This window comes from Ambystoma mexicanum, chromosome 10 (genome assembly GCF_040938575.1).
Source record: "Ambystoma mexicanum isolate Mex_15411 chromosome 10, UKY_AmexF1_1, whole genome shotgun sequence".
NCBI lineage: Eukaryota > Metazoa > Chordata > Amphibia > Caudata > Ambystomatidae > Ambystoma > Ambystoma mexicanum.
Window position 1 is genome coordinate 330,832,597 of NC_090932.1, and position 18,865 is coordinate 330,851,461.

Below are 18,865 nucleotides of genomic sequence, written 5' to 3' on the forward strand. Positions count from 1 at the left end.
CAATACTCATGAATTAAAGAAGATACAATGACCCATACCCAAATAGATCTAATTGTTTAGCAGCCTTCCATACTATATCAAAATTAAAGGCAGTTCAAGCAAGAGACATTGAGATGATAATCGATAGAAGCCGGAGAATGGACACGGCTATGATTACAGTACCCTCGCAAATTGTAAAACAATTAATATGGGCTGAAAGACAAAATCTTTGGGAAAGAGTATTTGAAATAAACAAAATCACAGAGGGAAAGGAAACTGACATATAAACATGAGGAAATCAATCATAGAGGAGATGAATCATCCCATCTCAATTTGAAACCCAAGGCCCATTGATAAATTGCCAAGGGTCTACTCGGAAATTAAAAAGAGAGGTGTATTATCAGGATGAGATGCAGGCTAGCAAAACAACCAAATGGGCATGGATAGAAGAAGCACTAAGAAGCACAAAATATGATCGCAATGAATAGATCTAAACGAAACAACCACCAGTTACCTTGAAAATTGTCCACAGGTTCTCTCACCTAATGCAACCAGAGAGATCACATAACCTAGAGATCTATGATTTAATCCTATTGCAGGAAAGCTGGCCATACCATCAAATGGCCATACCATCAGATATTCAGGGTACCTGCTTTAAAGCAAACAAAAGGGAGACCCATGAAGGGATTATTGGGAGCCTTGAAAATGGATTCACCAGGTAAATTAACTGTGTGGAACAATCCACATCCTTGTTTACAGCTTTTAAAATATGAAATTGATAATCCTGTGCACCCCATGGCCTCTGCTACTGCAATTATCAAGGCATACTGGAATTCGGCTATTATTCAGGAAGACAACTTTATAGGCTATGTAATTGGCTTGTTTGAAGAAAATGACACTGACCCGCACATAAGTATAACCCTTCTTGTAGGAGACTTGAACATGCGCTGATTGTCTAGTGATAATAGAACATTACCAACGCAAGCGTGTCATGAAAGACAGAAATATGACGCTTTTGAATGGATGCATGAAGGGGGATATCACACATCGCCCCAACTTGGAAGAGACAAAAATCAGAAGCTATCATTGACTATGCCTTTATATCAAATAAACATCTAAATCTGGTCTCAACGTTTGTTGTTGTTCCAACTAAATTGAGTGATCACAATATCTTGGGGATAACCGGTGAATCAATATTGGAATATCCGCAAAGTTTTTATAAACTTCCACTACAACTGTCACAAGGTCAAAATCGAATTAGATGGAAAGCACCCACATTAAACAAACTATTCCAGAAACTCAAAAAAAAAGCAAAACAGTTATGTGGACTTTATATCACTATTCAAACCAACCATTAATGAAAATCAACAGACAATAGAAAGAGCCTTTTGAGTATACAATCCAATTATTAGAGATAAAAAAGCACACAAAAAGGAAATAAGACAGATAAAAAACGCAGAGAGGAATACAAAAAGAATGTGCGACGATTAATACTAACTATTAAAATTTAGGGGCGTGGCTAGTGAGCCATGTAGAAGGACGTGCTTCCTCTGGGGCTCCTGCAGATCCGGCTTTCATTCGACATAAAACCGCATAAAAATGAACACAGGTGTTCATGCTGTTTAAGGACCATGCTTGTGAAGACACAGGGCGCAAGAAGTTCCATTGTAGCATTGGCGATGGAAGCGGCTGATGCTGCGGTGACGAAAATGGCGGATACCTGAGCACAAAGGGTGAAACAGCTGATTGCAGACAGTAATAAGCCGCAGCAGAGTTGCATCAAATGGGGTGCGAGACATCTTCAGAACGCGTGGCAGAGAATGATTACAATCTGCCACTAGCAGTGGAGGGCATGCGTTGTTTGTGGAAGGGTTCGCTTGCTGACACTGCAGCATTCAAGGCTACGAAGTCTCTGGAGCAGACGCGGCTGAGCTGTAAATGGAGCCGGGCCTCGCCGGTGAAACATTGTTGCAGTGGCATAACAAGACGAGGTGAGCGTGCTGGACTCACGACGCCCAAGCCTTTGCCAAACGATTGAAGGCAGTGCAACTTTTTGGATACATTAGTATCCTTGAACACTTAATTCAAGCAGGGCTGGTACGCTGTGCAGAGTAGAGCACAGTTACATACCACAGAGAGGCAATCTGCTGCAGGGTACGTGTCTGCCTTACACAGTGAGGCCCCCGAGTACCGGAAATTGCACATTGGAGAGCCGCTTTGCCTGCACACGCTTACCGAGCGAATGGCACTGGCAGGGGGAGGGGAATAACCTGCTAAGGTGCCCCAAACAATAACATTAACAGCAGGAGCCCAACAGCCCCTGCAGATATAGCTAGAGACAGAGCTGCTGGCTGCCTCAGGTCCTGCAGTCACATAGGGCGCTCAGGGCCCTCCATAGGCCCTCCATTGCCGGTGGTGGCACATAAGAGGAAGAGAACACATGAAGGCTGGATAGCTGATACTGGGAAGCACCTTACCGATCAGTTATAAGTGAGGAAGTGCAGTTGGTAGTGGCAATATGGAAGGCATACAGCCTGTGTAATGGCCCCAAAGCTGTGGATGCAAGGTGGCGCCTGCTACGAGACGACAGAGGAGGTAAAAAAGACAAGTGGACACAGTGGGGATTGGACAGTAAGAAGAAATAACCAAAATAAAAGGAAAATTGTGCACCAGTGGGCACAGGGACGGTGACCCGAGACTCCTCAAGGTTTTACTCGCTGAGCCCCTCAACCATTACCCAGGTGCAGGAAGCAAAGAACCTGGCAGGAAGCAGGGTCGCACACATTGTGCCATCGCTAGCACGCAGATAGACCCATAGGCACTGGGGTGTGGGCCCGTGGGCCTGGTCCAGCGGAGGCCTGGACTGGCAGCCAAAGCGGACTGATTTGCCCAAGATCAATACGTGGGAGGACACAGCCCACTCCAGGAGTAGATTGGGCTGTACAAGGAATCTCCTAATACTGCTTGCCAGGGCCGAGCACCAGAAGCAGTCTATCCCAGCAGACGCCAGAAACCACAAGCTGCCGGGCCTGCGTGCACGACCGTGATACACCGAGATGTCCACCAAACTACCTAGAGCGACGGGAAAGCAGCCCACGCTGGATGAATTTGCTAGAACACCACCAAGTGCAGAAGGGGCCAGGAGCAAAGATAAAGCCCCATCCGGGAGCACGGACACTATGGGCAGAGACCAGGAGATCCTTGCTGCGATTGCCGACCTAAAAGCGGCTTTGGAAACCAAACTGGGACTGGCCATGAATGAGCTGAAGGCGGCACTAGAGCTCAAAGTCGGGGCAGTACAAGAGGAGGTGAACCTCCTCCAGCAAGATGTCAGAGGGCTGGTTGAACGCACAGGCGACCTAGAGAAAGAGGTGGCCCCGAACACAGCGGCATGGGAAGCCCACAAATCCGAACTTCATGCACAACGAGTAGGCAACCTGGAAAGCAGGGCGGAAGAGGCGGAGGGACGGCCCGAAGAAATAATGTATGCATCGTTGGACTGCCTGAAGGAGCCGAGGGACCTAACCCTACAGAATATGTTGAATCAATGCTGCTGTTTTTGTTGGGAGTGGGAGGGGAACAAGCCCAATCTTATGTCAAATCAGGTGGGGAGGGGAAGTGGGACAACCCACAGATGGCATCGGGTAGCATTAGAGTGGTGACCTGGAATGTGAGGGACTTTAACAGCTATTTGAAGCAGAATAAAGTAATGATGTACCTAAGACGGCTAAAGATCGATCTAGCACTATTACAGGAAACCCACTTCACTAGAGAGAAGCTGGAGGTGGTCCAGAAGAAGTGGAGAGGGTGTACCACAGGAGCCACATACTCAGCATATGCGAGGGGGGTCATCACGTGGGTGGCAACGCATGTACCATTTCAGCTGCTTCAGACCACTATAGACCCAGAAGGTAGAATGATGATGGTGAGGGGGATGCTGGAAAACAGGGATGTGAGCATTATACATTTGTACGCCCCCAACAAAGACACAGCGGCCTATTTTGGGACCCTGTATGGCAAAATTGGCCGACTGTTGGGCTGTGCGATTTTATGGGGAGGGGACTTTAACTGTACATTAAACCATAAAATGGACAGATCAGATGGTAAACCAGACAGACCCACTCTGGCTGCAAAAGCATTACAGGCCCTACTGAGAGACTTGGGACTCGAAGATGTCTGGAGACAGTTACACTCAGCAGATAGGCAGTATTCGCAATATGCGGCCCCACGTAACCTGCATACAAGGCTGGATTACTTTTTCGCTGCTCCGGAGCTGGTAGGTGAGATGACGGGTGCGGAATACATGGCCATAGTGCTCTCGGACCACTCTCCCTTGGTTCTGGAGTGGCAACACCAACCCCCTAAACCGAGAATCCTGACATGGAAGCTCAGGGCTGTGGCCCTGCAGGACTCGGGATTCTAAAATGGTGTTTGTGTTCTCTTCTGTGACTCCAACCCAAGTCGAGCCCTTTGTTCCACTTTTGGCGGGCTTCTCCACAGAAGCCTCCAAAAGTGGTGCCACGCTGTCTGGGTACCACAGGGGGTGTGGGAGGGGGTTTAGGCACCCTGGACTGAGTTACCTTGGTAACTCAAGTCGCACTGTTGTGTGATTGGCCCAAGTGATGAGCCGGCCGGCTCACCACTTAGCATGTTTGATTGACAGCTAGGCTGAGTGAATGGGAGTATGCTGCATAAAAGCAGGGCTTTGGGGACTGGAACTTCAGAAGTCGCCACAGGACCTGAGAATCCGACGAGGGAGAAGCTGAGCCGACCTACCACGACAACACCACCGGTGGAGCCTTGCATAACCCACTCACCACTTCCCGACGACAGAGAAGATCTCCCGGCTGGAGAGGCTTCTTCCCCTGACTGGTGGGCACAACCAGTTTTACCTTCTTTCTTCGCACCCCAGACCGGTTTGTGGTCGAACTGCCCGTGCCAAGCACCCCGGCGGCCGGATACCCACTCACCACTGAACCGCAAATCAATGGAACGCTCCTTGTACCTGAGAGACTCCGCGGCTGGTTTCTTCCCTCCCTGGCAGTGCATCGGACTCCTGTCTTCCTCCACGCCGAGATCCTCTCTTCCCCCGGACGAAGCACCGACTTGCATCCGCTGCCAGGAACAACTGCCCCTGCTGGAGTGTTCTCACCACTTGGTACCGTGTCCGCCTGGCCTCCCTTTCTAAAGATTGCTACAAGGTAATAATAACCCCTTAACCTTCTGGACTGGGCTGGCCGCTTTGACCCTCTAACTGGTCCCTTTCTTTGGTCCAACTCCTTTTTGAACCATTACAAGACTTTTGTGCACTGCAACAGTGTGACCTTGGACATATTTCGTTTCGATCCTCTTAAAGCGGATCCAGCCTACTGTCTCTGAATTCACAGTCTTACTTTGCCTTCCTCTCTTGTTATGTTCTTGTAAAAGTGTTGGGATCTGTTGCAATTTGTTCTCTGCTTTTCTCTCCCTTTTTAAAACGAACCATTAGAGTGCCATCTACGTTAAGCGCTCACCGCTGTATGAAAATAAGTGGGGCTTTACTTAAGACTTGTCTAATACTCTTTTAAGGGAGTGTATATCTTTTAGTGACCGTGTTTTTGAATTGCTTACTATTAGTGCCTGTGTGTTTTTCTAGATGTGGTTTTAAATAAATAATTATATCTCTTTTACACCAAGCCCTGGTCAGTGTTTACTTGTTCTATTGTGTTCTCTTGACCTATTGTGAATACTCTGTATGCTGCCTAACTCTTCTTGAGGGAAGTCTGACTGCTCAGCCACAGCTACCAAGTGAATCTGTGTGGTACAGACTGCTACCAAGTGGGTTTACTGCCAAACACCTGTAGTCTTAAATCTTTTGCAGTGGTCCCAGAGGGAACTGCACAGGTTCCTGCCTAACACAGTTGCGTCAATCTCTTCTAGCCTCTATCAGTGACTATTTCCGTTTAAATGATACAGGTGAGGTTGAAATTAGAGGTGTGTGGGACGCGTTTAAGGCTACTATCAGAGGTGTTCTAATGGAAATGGGAGAAAGGAGAAAGAAGGTCCGGTCTAGAGAGGAGCTCAAGTTGAGGAAGCAGATTTTTGCTATCCGGCAGGGGGTTGAGTTGAGATCGCAGATGGGTCCTGTTCAACGCGAACAACTCCCGCACTCCTCGTTGGACAGACAGAGAAAAAGCTAGCGTTTCTGAAACAACGCTATATGGAGAAAGGGGAAAAGGCAGACAAGATTCTGGCCTTGAGGTTGAGGGAACTTCGCAAAAGTAGGCGAGTCAATCTTACTGTTGATCAATTTGGTAAAAAATGGTTGGGTGACACTCAAATTGCAGAGCAGTTTAAATTGTATTATGAAAAGCTTTATTCTACCGAGTATACTGGGGATGGATCCGATGTGGACCGGTTTTGTGATTCGCTCCCGCTTCCTTGTCTTTCACCAGAGAGCTCAGCCTCTCTGGAGCTTCCCATCTCCCTTCAGGAAGTGATTGATGCTATTGCTTTGTTGAAGAATGGTATTGCTCCAGGGGATGATGGGTTTACTGTCCGTTTTTTTAAAACATATGATCCACTTTGGCTCCGTTCCTGGCTAGGGTGTATAATAACGCACTGGACACTGGCTGCCTCCCCCCTCCATGATGTCAGCTCTTATTGTGGTCATTCCCAAGGAAGGGAAGGACCCTTCGCTCTGTCAATCTTATAGGCCCATCTCTCTTTTGAATATTGATGAAAATATTAGCTAAACTTCTAGCGAGCAGATTGTCTAGATTTCTCCCCACGTTGGTTCATGGAGACCAGGTAGGTTTTGTCCCCGGACGCCAGGGATCTGACAATATCAGGAAAACGTTGGGTCTGATGTATGAAGTGTCCAGACAAGAATCAGAGGCTTACCTCCTCTCGCTGGATTCTGAAAAAGCTTTTGACCGCGTTGAGTGGTTATATATGGAGAAAGTGCTCCGCAAGATGGGTTTCGGCGACAAATTCTGTGGATGGGTTTCGGCCCTGTATAGCGGTCCCTAGGCACGGGTGTTAGTAAATGGCTGTACTTCCTCAAGTTTCTTGTTATCCAGAGGAACGCGCCAGGGGTGACCTCTTTCCCCCCTTTTGTATGCTCTGGCTATGGAGCCAATCGCCACAGCAATTAGAGCCGATGAGGGAGTGATCGGGGTGCAGTGTGGGGACTGTGAATTTAAATTATCTCTCTTCGCGGACATTCCGGTGTATTTGTCTAGAATCTACGTCTCCCTTCAACGGTTGTTTGAATTGATTCGTGGTTTTGTGGCGTTCTCTGGACTTAAAATTAATATCTCCAAGTCTTGTATCATGCCCATGAGTTTGCTGGACCAGGATATTAGGGGTAAGATGCAAGTATTTGGCATGCAGATTGAGAGTGTCAGTACTAGGTACCTGGGCACCAACCTACCAAGGGATTTGGGTAAGATTTTCGAGTTGAATTTTCTTCCCTTGCAGACTAAGCTTTTTGACGAATTGGCCAGATGGGCCCCCTCACACTTTCATGGTTTGGGCGTATGGTCTCTGTGAAGATGAATGTACTCCCCAGACTTCTTTATCTTTTCACCTCACTTCCTTGTATTATTCCGGACTCCTTCTTTGCATCTCTTCGATTGCAAATTATCTGATTTGTGTGGGGTGGCAAGAGAGCTAGAATTAAATTTGATACTGTGTCCCTTCCAAAGGCACTCAGAGGGTTCGGCCTTCCGGACTTTAAGTTGTACTATAAGGCAGCTTAGTTGCGGGTGATGCTAGAGCATTTACGGGATGACCTCAGGACATACTGGACGTACGGAGAGGATGTACAGGTTCACCCTTATAAGGTCAGGGACTTGGCTCTGGGCCCCCCCACGCTCCCTACCGGCAGCTGTCAGGACTCACCCGATTCTATCGGTTCTTTGGGCACTATGGAAGCCAAATAGGGACAATAACCTGCTTTCTTCTTGGCCCTCCCCCGTGTCCTCCTTGTGGGCTCCTCCACTCAACTTGGGGACCAAAGGTTTTCGAGGAACACAGTCTTGGTCGGACCAGGGGATCGAGAGGGCTGCACAATTGTTTACTGAGGGGAATTTTATCGATTTTACTCAATTATCGGGAGTGCTGACGGAGAGTCCTCCTTCCATTTTTGACTATCTGCGGCTTAAGGGCATTCTTACTAAGGCTGATTGGGCGGCTGCCCTCTCCCGTCCACTGACTCCGTTTGAAAAAGTTTTTGTGGAAGCCAGATCCAGAAAGAGGTCTCTTTCTAAAATGTATGGTGTGCTGGTTACAGCTAACCTAGAGGGCAGACAAGCATTTAAATATGTGTGGGAGGAGAGAAGGGGTACAACCCTAGACGAGCGTACATGGGGCTCTGTTTTTGGATCTATCTTCAAGGGGAAACTCTATACAGCAGCCATGGAACATAATTTAAAAATGTTCCACTCTTGGCATCAGTCTCCCGTCACGTTATCTAAAATGTTTCCCAATGTATCCCCTATGTGTCCTAGAGCTTGTGCTGGTAGAGGAACATGGTTCCACATGCGGTGGGAGTGCCTGGTTATTCAAGTCTATTGGGCAGAGTTACTAAACTGGATCAAGGACATCCTGGGAACGTGTCCTTCCCCTCACGATATGGAGATCCTATTGGGTACCCCCAGGCAAGAGTGTGATGACTTGCCTTTTTCCAGGGTGGCAGGAGCGATGTTGAGGGCTGGGAGAATGGCCTTAACTCAGAAATGGAAGAGCCCTCAGACCCCTTCGAAAGCAGAATGGTTTAATAAGCTCTTGACAATCTTTACATACGAGAAACTAGCTGCTATTGCCAATGATAACATGGTCTCTTTTTTACAGGATTGGACAATTGTACTATTAAGTGAGGACTGTAAAGCCCTGACGCTCTAATTTTTTGGGCTTTGACCTTGGTGTATGGATGGGAGGGGGTGGGTGATCTGTGGATGTACTGCATGTTTCTAACGTCTTCGGGCCCCTCACCGGCAGAAAGGGGTTGTTGTAAAGCCTTATTTGGTACTATGCTGTGACTCTTCCTCTTGTGCACTTTTGACTTTTTTATCCTGTTGACTCCTCTATAGCTCATTGGTTTGGGGGGGGGGAATATTGGGAGGAGTGGGTGGAGGGTGGAGGGCGAGGGTTTGTTACCTGTCATCTTGGTTGAGGTTGTTCAGTTTCTTTTTGATGCCATTGTTGTTATTGAAAATTTCAATAAATACAAAGTGTAAACAAAATATATATATACTTCAGTGGCTCCTTAGAGGTGTTGCCACTTTGATTTACAACAATTGTGAATCACGAAAACAGCTGAACAAATCAAGATCTGATCATGCCTAGAAAATTCTAAATGCAAGCACAAGTTGTATTGTCTGTAATAAGTCCCCTTTTAAAGGTGTTGTGCAGAACTTTGTTTGGGGAAATACTAAAAGGACTGTGTATTATATCTCCATGAAATCATACAACATATTATCAATGCTGATATAGGGACACCTTAAAGCATGAGATGCTGCAAGATAAAGAAAATGGAATTTATGAAACTGCATTAATACTAACCTTCTTTGATTCCGTTTCAAAGGTTGATGGCAGCATTTCAGGAAAGAGCTTCAAAAATACAGGTAACAGGAACTCCATAAAGGGCACAATGATAAAGACAGTAAATGGTAACAATCTGAAGAGGTCGGCACAGGTTCTCATCAGCTGTGAAAGAAAGAAAAATAATCACCCTTATTCATAGTTCAACAGCCAAAGTCTTGAATATCCTTATACATTATAACTGAAAGATGTGGTTGCCAATGACACCTCTTTTCCACATGAAATGGCCAGTCTTACCCATGCATCAATGCAACAGTATAATCATCCCTGCCTCCTGTTAGACACAGCACACGAATAACAGGGACACGAACGTTGACTTGTATGACAGTTTTAGGAAAAGAAATTCCAACGCCTAAAATTCCAACTATTGAAAAGTTCTTCTTTGGATAAAGGTGCAGAGATCCGTCTCTTGGCATGCTCAATATATCAAGGTAAGATCCTGGTTAAATATCTACCGTCATCCAGAAAAAGGTATCCCATCCCCACTCTTGCCTCCGTTTTAAATCTAATAACAGTAGCGTGGTTGGAATGAGCCAGCTGCAGAGGGGTCATACTTTCTCAGAAATCTAGTGATGCTGCCGCCATCAGCTGTGGTGTACTACAGAGTGTTGCCAATGAAAGGGTATGTTTGGCCAATGCAGAGTTACCATAAAGGACAATGAAACACCTGCAATGCATAAGAGATGCAACAGTGAAGTCTCCAAAGTCTGGGGCATTCCCTGGTGTTCCAAAATCGTGGCTGTCTCCTTGTGCCTATGGAGGGGGGGCGTTGGCGAACCTGGAGTGAGTAGGACATGAGAGGCCAGGAGAAGGGACTGGACATACAATGAGACTCACAGAACCAGCTCTACACCAGTTGTTTCAGTTTCCGGCACAGGGTGGCATGGCTAGGTGCAGGAAGAAGGGACATTTAGTAAATCAGACATAAGAGACTGACAATAGGACATGTTTCTGTGGGTGCGATTTCTCGCCGTCGCCAAAACCAGTACAAAAGGGACCCTATAAAAACTCAAACAGAAAAGAGTTGAGTAAACATTGCTTTATTAACACACAAGCATTCGCGAATGGGCCACAAGTTCAACCGTCTCGCAAAGCAAGTCGTCAAAGTGCCGCCCTTTGCCCTGCACATCGTGGTCCTTTTATACCCATCTGTTTTACATTGTCATACATTGCTGCACATAGATTATGTCCACCACAAGGCGGTTCCTCCCAGTCATGACTTTGCATCAACGGTCAACAGTTCAACATCTGCTATTGTGGTTTCCTGTTATCTGTTATTCGCTCTCTCTCGTGCCCTTCTGTGTCCTTATCTCTGTGCACGAGGCTGTACTTACTCATTCCTTCCCCACCCGTAATCTGCAGATAGTTTTAGCAGGCTCAACATGCTTCGACATACAGTGACCAAACACAATTCTTCTGTTAAAACAAGTTCTTGCCAGGTCAGCAGGTCTTAAATGTCGCTGTATAAAGAGAAGGCCTCTTCTTTTAACAAAGGGTACATTCTTTTAACACATATGGTGATTAGTACAAACTCCAAGTGTGAGCACAACATTACATATGTATGCGTACCTTCAATCCACCCTTTGCTCACACTTGAGCATCAATCTAAACAGTCCTAGCATAAGCAGATGGCAGGAAAGCAACATCATCACATACTGTATGTACCATAATCTTCTCCAGGCCTCCCATGTCAAAAAATTCCTGTTGTACATGGCTTTTATCCATTGGATTTAGGCGCGTTATGCTGGAAGAACACATGGAAACACAGCACGACACACATACCGGGAAACATTGGATGCAGAGACAAATTCCTACAACTATTGCCGCTAGAACCAGTATAGGCGTAAGAAGTTGCCATCCAATTTCTTTCAGGAGCTTCATCCACCAGCTATCTCCTGACCCTTCCTCCTGGTGGATGCTATCCGCCACTTTATGCAGTTTGTTTACTCCATCCAGGATTCCTGTACTCCCTTCTGGTATGTAAACACAGCATTGGGATCCCACCAAAAAACAGACTCCGCCCCTTTCTGCAGTGAGTATGTCTAAGACATACCTATTTTGGAGAGCCACTAGCCGAATTGCTTTCATTTCATAAGTGATGTTTTCCATTAGGTCTGCAGATTCTTCGATTACGAACTCAAGGGCCCTGTTTAGCTTTTGGATTTCTTGACTGTTCATAAAGATGCCCGCTGGAGGAACCAGGACCCCCATCAGATCTATAAACGTTTCCCATCCTGTAGGTTGATACGTAGGAATTTTTGGGTTTACTGCTCGTTTATTTCTGCTGTGTATTTCTTTATGCAGAGTAGACGGGGCATATACCATCACAGCCGGCATTATTCTGGCTATGTAACATACCCCAACAAAATCTTTGGCTAACCACAAATAAGCCCTCTTGTTACAGACGTAGGCATGTCCTTCAATCTGTAACAATCCCTTCGTGTAGTTATTTAGATTCACCATTTGACTGCACCCCGAGATCATTCTTTGATTACCTCTTGCGCTCCTCTTAAAACATATATTCTTTGGCCTAAACTCTTGTGTGATGGTGATAGGGGGAGGAGGTTCTCTTACTATCTGTACCATAGCAGGTGCAAGCCCGATTCCCTCAGTTTTGATTTTATAGCGTATCTTTTCCTTTAGAAGGGTTTTGTTCTCTCCTCTAACATAACAAGCGGTATTCGGTATCATGTATTGCTGTGCTGACACTATTCTCATGTAAATTAATGTACACCCGGCATCCTCAGTAACTGGCGATGCGTACACTGGGATGCCTTCACTGCTATGTCGGGGCATGTGGGTGCAGATCCAGCAATCAGTTTTATTCACTACCCCATATGTTGTGTTTAGTATCTTCACGTATTCATTTTAAGCATAGTCTTCCGGGTCGTGTTGGTCATAGGCATCTCGATTCCTGCTCTTGACCCAATCTGTTCTCCCTGTTTCATTTGACTCGGGCAACAGGTTCTTTAATTCATATCTAGATGGATGTTCCAGATACCAGAATATTATGGCAAATGCTATTATTACTACTATTGTGCATACAGAAAACAAAATTTTGCCTCTTGTGGTACAAGCTGGTATTTTCCTCTTACCTTCTGTGTTTGAGGAGCATGCACTTATCCGTTCAGGGACTAAACCAGCATACACGGGTGTAGACATAGTTCAGTATATGGCTCAGTATACAGCGTATATCAGTTGCAACCTAGCGATATAGCAATATCCCCTATTTAAAGCACCAGTGTCCTTATTACTCTAATAGTGGTAGGTCTCACTGAAAACCTTCATCCGATCTGTCCCACGTCTCGTAGTGCCTGTCCCAGGAGGGGAACGCCGAAGGCCCTTCAGGCTACAAGCCCGTCGTCTTCAGTAAGGCACAATTCTGCTAAAACCAACAAGAGAGTCCAAATGTTCATCTCCCTAATGATCAAAGTTCAAAACAGTGTCCTTACACGTTGCTTGGCACATACACGTCACGGGATCGGAGACGATGGGCACACCTACTAATGGCGTCTGGCAGTACTGTTGCAACCTGGGGTTGGTTGGTTCCCTTTTCTGGATTCACGTGGTACCAGTGCGATTTGCCATCAACTTTTACCGCAGTTTGTGTTGCGAGGAGCACCTGAAACGGGCCCCTCCATCTGGGTTGCAGTCCGCTGGTGCGATCGAAGGCTTTTATAACAACCCAGTCACCGGGCTGCACGTCGTGACCTTCTCCTATCAGAGGAGATGGAGCTACTGCGTTCACCTGTGCATTAATAGAAATCAGTCTATTAGTTAACCCAATACAGTACTGTTGTAATGCAGGCCATGCTTGCTCAGACAATCTCTTAGGTGATATGGGGGTCCCAATACTTGGTGGGCGCCCCATAACAATTTCGAAAGGAGATAAACCATGTGTACGTTTAGGCATAGTACGCATACTCAATAATGCAATAGACAATGCATCCGGCCATTTCAGTCAAGGGCATCCAGTGTTTCAATATGCATTGTGCTGTGGAGGTGGCACTATTGTCCCGCAGGGGATATGCTTCCACCCATCCTGAGAACCCACATCTCATCACCAAACAGTAGGAATGTTTATTTACAGGCTCCAGCTGTATAAAGTCCATATACACCACCTCAAAAGGGCAGGTGGGTAACTTACTGTGGCCCGCCGGGGCCGGTACACCTTTCCCCACATTATATAAAACACATATTTCACATTGTTTTGCCCATTGGCGACAATACATTCCCAATCTTTTGTTGTACCACACAGTACTTAAAACTTCTTCCATAGTTCTTGCGTTAACGTGGGTTGGACCATGAGCCACGCTCACTATCACAGGTAAGTATGCGTCAGGTAGTACCCAGGTGTTCGTTTTGGTATGTGCCCATAGCCCATCTACCGTCTCCTCATATTGATCATCCTTGTGCCAAGATAGTCTTTCTTCAATGGTTGCATCTGCTTGGATTTCCTTTACGCGCTCCTTCGTTCCTTCCATAGTCACATCCCTCCCCACTATGAGCTGTCGGGCTTCCCACCGAGTGTCCCTTGTGGCAGCTAGTTTAGCCATCTGGTCAGCCAAAGAATTTCCCTGCGTGACATAATGCAGTGTTTTTTTATGCGCTGAGCACTTCACTACGGCCACCATTTTGGGCAGCGTAAGGGCTTGCAATAATTCAGCAATCAATCGGGCATGTTTAATAGTATCACCTTGGGAGGTTAAAAACCCACGCTCTCCCCAGAGTTTACCAAAACTGGAAACCACCCCATGAGCGTAGGCTGAATCAGTATAAATTGTCACTTTCATACCGCTGCTTAACACTAATGCTCTCGTTAGCGCAATTAATTCTGCTGCCTGGGCCGATTTTTCACACACTTTCCCACTCTCAATCAACCGTTCCCCTGTAGTTACTGCATACCCTGCTGTTGTCTCCCCATTTGGCAATTTGAAACAGGAACCATCACAGAATAATATACCCTCATTATCAACCAGCGGGGTGTCTTGCAGGTCTGCTCTACCCTTAGTGTGTTCTTCCATTTGAATCACACAATCATGCCTAATGTCATCAGGTGAGGTGGGCAAAGGAAGCAGTGTCGCTGGATTCAAAGTGTTACACCGTTCAATTTTTACATTACTGGCAAACAGGATCATCTCATACTGTGTGAGTCTAGCTGTAGTCAAATGCTGTGTATGCACTCTATTCAGAAGAACATCTACCGTATGTGGAACCTTTACTGTTACTTCACTCCCTAGGATGATACCTGCACTTTGTTTTAGGGCTGTCGCTGCTGCAGCTACTGCTCTCATGCATGGGGGTAGGCCTCGAGCTACTGAGTCCAGAGTGCTAGAAAAATATGCACATGGTCTCTGTTTACCCCCTTGTTCCTGTGTCAAGACTGACACAGCGCAACCTTCCTGTTCATCAACAAAAAGGCAAAATCTCTTAGTATAATCAGGTGTGCCTGTTTCCAGCTCCCGTGTCTACCAGACATCTCAAGTTTCGGTGGGGGCCGATCCTAATAGAGGCATAAGGCCCCCTTTGGTCTATAGGAACCTGCACCACTCCCGCTATCTCATTCCGGCATCCTCAGGACATATCGCTTGTGTTATCCTGAAAATCATCGTTATAGTATACCCCTTCTCCACATTCTTCACCCTGGCATACACCTTGTACTTGTGTCGTTTGTCGTGGTTGATACAGTAGATTGGGGGGAGGCGGGGCCGGCCAGGGAACATCCCCTCTTGCTTGTCCGTCAAAGGCATTGGGTTGAGGGGGTTTAAACATTCTATTGTCTTGGTTGCCGTACCCACCAGTCCTATTTCCTGGGGCAAATGTCTGTGAAGGGGGCCGTACGCCCCTTCCTCTCCCACCACTCTGGGGACACTGGGATTTCCAGTGTCCGGGTCTCTTGCAGAAGGCACATACATCTTGGGGTAGCCCATCCCTCCTCCCATATAGCGCACCTCCTTGCACTGTACCTCTTCCTGTCCCTTGGCCCCCTATCATGTTGCTACTATAGCCCTGTGACGGGCCGTTATAATTGTAGTTATACCTGCCTTGGGGCCCTTGATGCAACTGTTGCATCAACACTTTGGTTTTTAAATCCTTCTCTTGTCGTGCCTTTTGTTGTCCCTTCACTCTTTCCCCTCTTTCGTAATACCTAGCCATTTCGAGGAGATCCCGGGGGTTCCTAGTCATCCATGTACTTTCTGCCCTCCTAATGTTCTCCTGAATTGGCCCGTGGAGCCCCTCTACAAAGTTTGTGGCAAAGTACCGTTGGCCCGTTTCAGACCCTATCTCTAGCCCACTGTGCGCTTTGAATGCTGCTTCATAACGCAGAAAGTACTGTGCTACCTCCTCACTTGCACCCTGTATCACAGCGGACAGTTTCTCCACATTCACATCAAATGGGGGTAACACCTTTTCTAGAGCCCTCAGGACTGCCATGCCATGCCCCCTTAGGGGTTCAGGATATTCCTCATGCAGTTTTCTATTTTTGCTCGCATCCATTACATCTTTCCATTTTATTGTTTCATTGTCTTTGGCACGAAAGGGGGTCCATATTTCTTCTGGGACAATGGCTAACAATATGTTATCTACATCCTCTACGGTAAATAACCCTGGTCTGAATAACTTTCCTACTTCCTTGTAGAATCCTGCCGGGTCTATACGGGGGTCGGGGATGGACTTGGTGATATGCATTAATTCAATTCGGGATAAAGGGACATACACATAGGTGCGCATCATGTTACCAGTGGCTGCCTCTATGGTGGGTTGGCACTCTCTCATTGGCATTAATAGTAACTTTTCCATGTCTGTTTGTTCACTTACAAGGGCCTGCGCTGGTGGCGAAACAGAGGATTGATGACTAAGAGCTTTCTCTTTTATTTTTTTATAATCTTTTAATAGTTTCTCCACCTTAGCCATCCTCCATTCTTCCGCCCCTGAATCATCCACTCTTATATTAGATAGCAGTTTCTTATCCAATTCCGTCCTAATCCTATTCCACTGGGACACATACCTAGGCTCCTTTTCCTCTTCTATATCATCCACCCTAATAAGAAGATATTTAATTACGTTTACTTGTATAGGCCAGCCAAGGCCCTCCATCAGACTCACCAGGGTGGACATGGACTGCGAGTGTATGGATGCTATCATACGATTAGCTACGTTTTGGCCCGCCTGGTCTGCATCTTTGAGTTTAGCCTCTCTTTCCCTCACCTCTCTTTCCCATGCCCTCTTTTCCTTCTCCCATTCAACACCGCCTCTTATGACTTCCGCTATTATGTCGGACATACATCCCCATAACTGAACACTGGACGCAGTCACTGGTAGTAACGCGACAGCGTCCTGATACGCTGAGGGCAGATCCGCAGTACTCTGTCCTCTCAATTTACAGTTACCCTCATGAAAGGTATATAAAGTTTAGTGGCCACTGTCCTAAATTCCAAAGGTGTCAAACGCCCCAATTGGTCCCGTAGGCTGTCATTGAGGGGTGTGCCATACAGCCCGGTCATAAGGATTTGCAAGTCTCCATCTCTATCCTTTTCTACAGTAGTCGTTCTCCTATGGTCTATCAACCTATCTGGGTCTCCATACTTCATTGGGAATTCCACCCTTTCACCCTCACTGTCTGCCGGTGGAGCTGTAGCTCCTGGAAACAATAATTCAGTCGTTGTTTGTTCTGCTTCTAGCCCTATCACATCTTCATATCGAGGCACCGGCACGGCAGGATACATACCCCCACGGTTCTTAATCATCATATGTCTATCCAACTGATCTAGCCTCTCACCCTTCTCTTTTATCTCTAGATCATGTAATTTTTGATTTACCGTTCTCTTCTGCTCATTTGCTTTTTGTTTATTCTGAGCATTGCGCCTGCGCATTGCTTCTACCCTCCATAGTCGTATAGCCTCAAACTGTGCGGGTCTGACCCGTCTTTTTACTAATTCTATTTCTACTTTGGATATGCGGTCCACATCAAAGGACCCGGTGTCTGGCCATTTATGCTCAATCAAATCTTTTGTGTATTCGGACCATTCTTTTAAGAACAATGTTGAATTCAATCCATGTTTAATCAACATATCAAATGCAGGGGTTCCTTCAAGAGGGGCATAGTGTCTCTTGCCTATACCACTCTTGCTGGAAGCCGCTTGACCCATTTTGTTGGTATACCACAATTGCCTAAAACACTCACCTTTCCCAAATATGCACCTATTGGCTAAAAATAATAATACATCCTCCTGGCGTATCTAACATATCATATCATCATTTCAACATTACTTCTTCATAGACGGACTTACCACCGTCCTCTTCACAAACCCTGAATCATTATTTCCTTATTCCATCATGCATCCGTCCATACCATTTATCTTAAGGGTCCCGCCAGAGTGTTCCGGACCCGAAGGGCGACAGCCTGCTGTTCCACCGCCAACGGAGCCGGAAAAACAAGGATGACGCGTTGGTTGCAATCAAAGGTGCGGATTCAGTTGTTGGGGCCCCGTGATCAATTCCTTCTCCGGTTCCGCCGCGGCGTTCCTCACCCAGTGACGGACTGTCGCTCCTTCGCGTCCCACTTCTGACACCAAAATTGTGGGTGCGATTTCTCGCCGTCGCCAAAACCAGTACAAAAGGGACCCTATAAAAACTCAAACAGAAAAGAGTTGAGTAAACATTGCTTTATTAACACACAAGCATTCGCGAATGGGCCACAAGTTCAACCGTCTCGCAAAGCAAGTCGTCAAAGTGCCGCCCTTTGCCCTGCACATCGTGGTCCTTTTATACCCATCTGTTTTACATTGTCATACATTGCTGCACATAGATTATGTCCACCACAAGGCGGTTCCTCCCAGTCATGACTTTGCATCAACGGTCAACAGTTCAACATCTGCTATTGTGGTTTCCTGTTATCTGTTATTCGCTCTCTCTCGTGCCCTTCTGTGTCCTTATCTCTGTGCACGAGGCTGTACTTACTCATTCCTTCCCCACCCGTAATCTGCAGATAGTTTTAGCAGGCTCAACATGCTTCGACATACAGTGACCAAACACAATTCTTCTGTTAAAACAAGTTCTTGCCAGGTCAGCAGGTCTTAAATGTCGCTGTATAAAGAGAAGGCCTCTTCTTTTAACAAAGGGTACATTCTTTTAACACATATGGTGATTAGTACAAACTCCAAGTGTGAGCACAACATTACATATGTATGCGTACCTTCATTTCAACAGCATCCTTTATTAGAGAAATAAGTGAAACCTCCTCTAAACCCTACTCTTATGGATTCCCTAGGCTTGAAAACAATAAAAACGGATGCTCGTC

At 46.4% G+C, this 18,865-nt stretch overlaps 1 protein-coding gene across 1 annotated transcript in view; it reads right to left on the reverse strand.

The window, feature by feature from the left end:
* LETM2 (leucine zipper and EF-hand containing transmembrane protein 2) overlaps window positions 1-18,865 on the reverse strand; it is a 780,753-nt gene that overhangs the window by 535,335 nt on the left and 226,553 nt on the right. Inside the window, exon 4 of the mRNA XM_069617933.1 lies at window positions 9,526-9,669. Coding sequence (XP_069474034.1) covers window positions 9,526-9,669 — 144 coding nt within the window. The remainder of the gene's footprint in view (window positions 1-9,525; window positions 9,670-18,865) is intronic.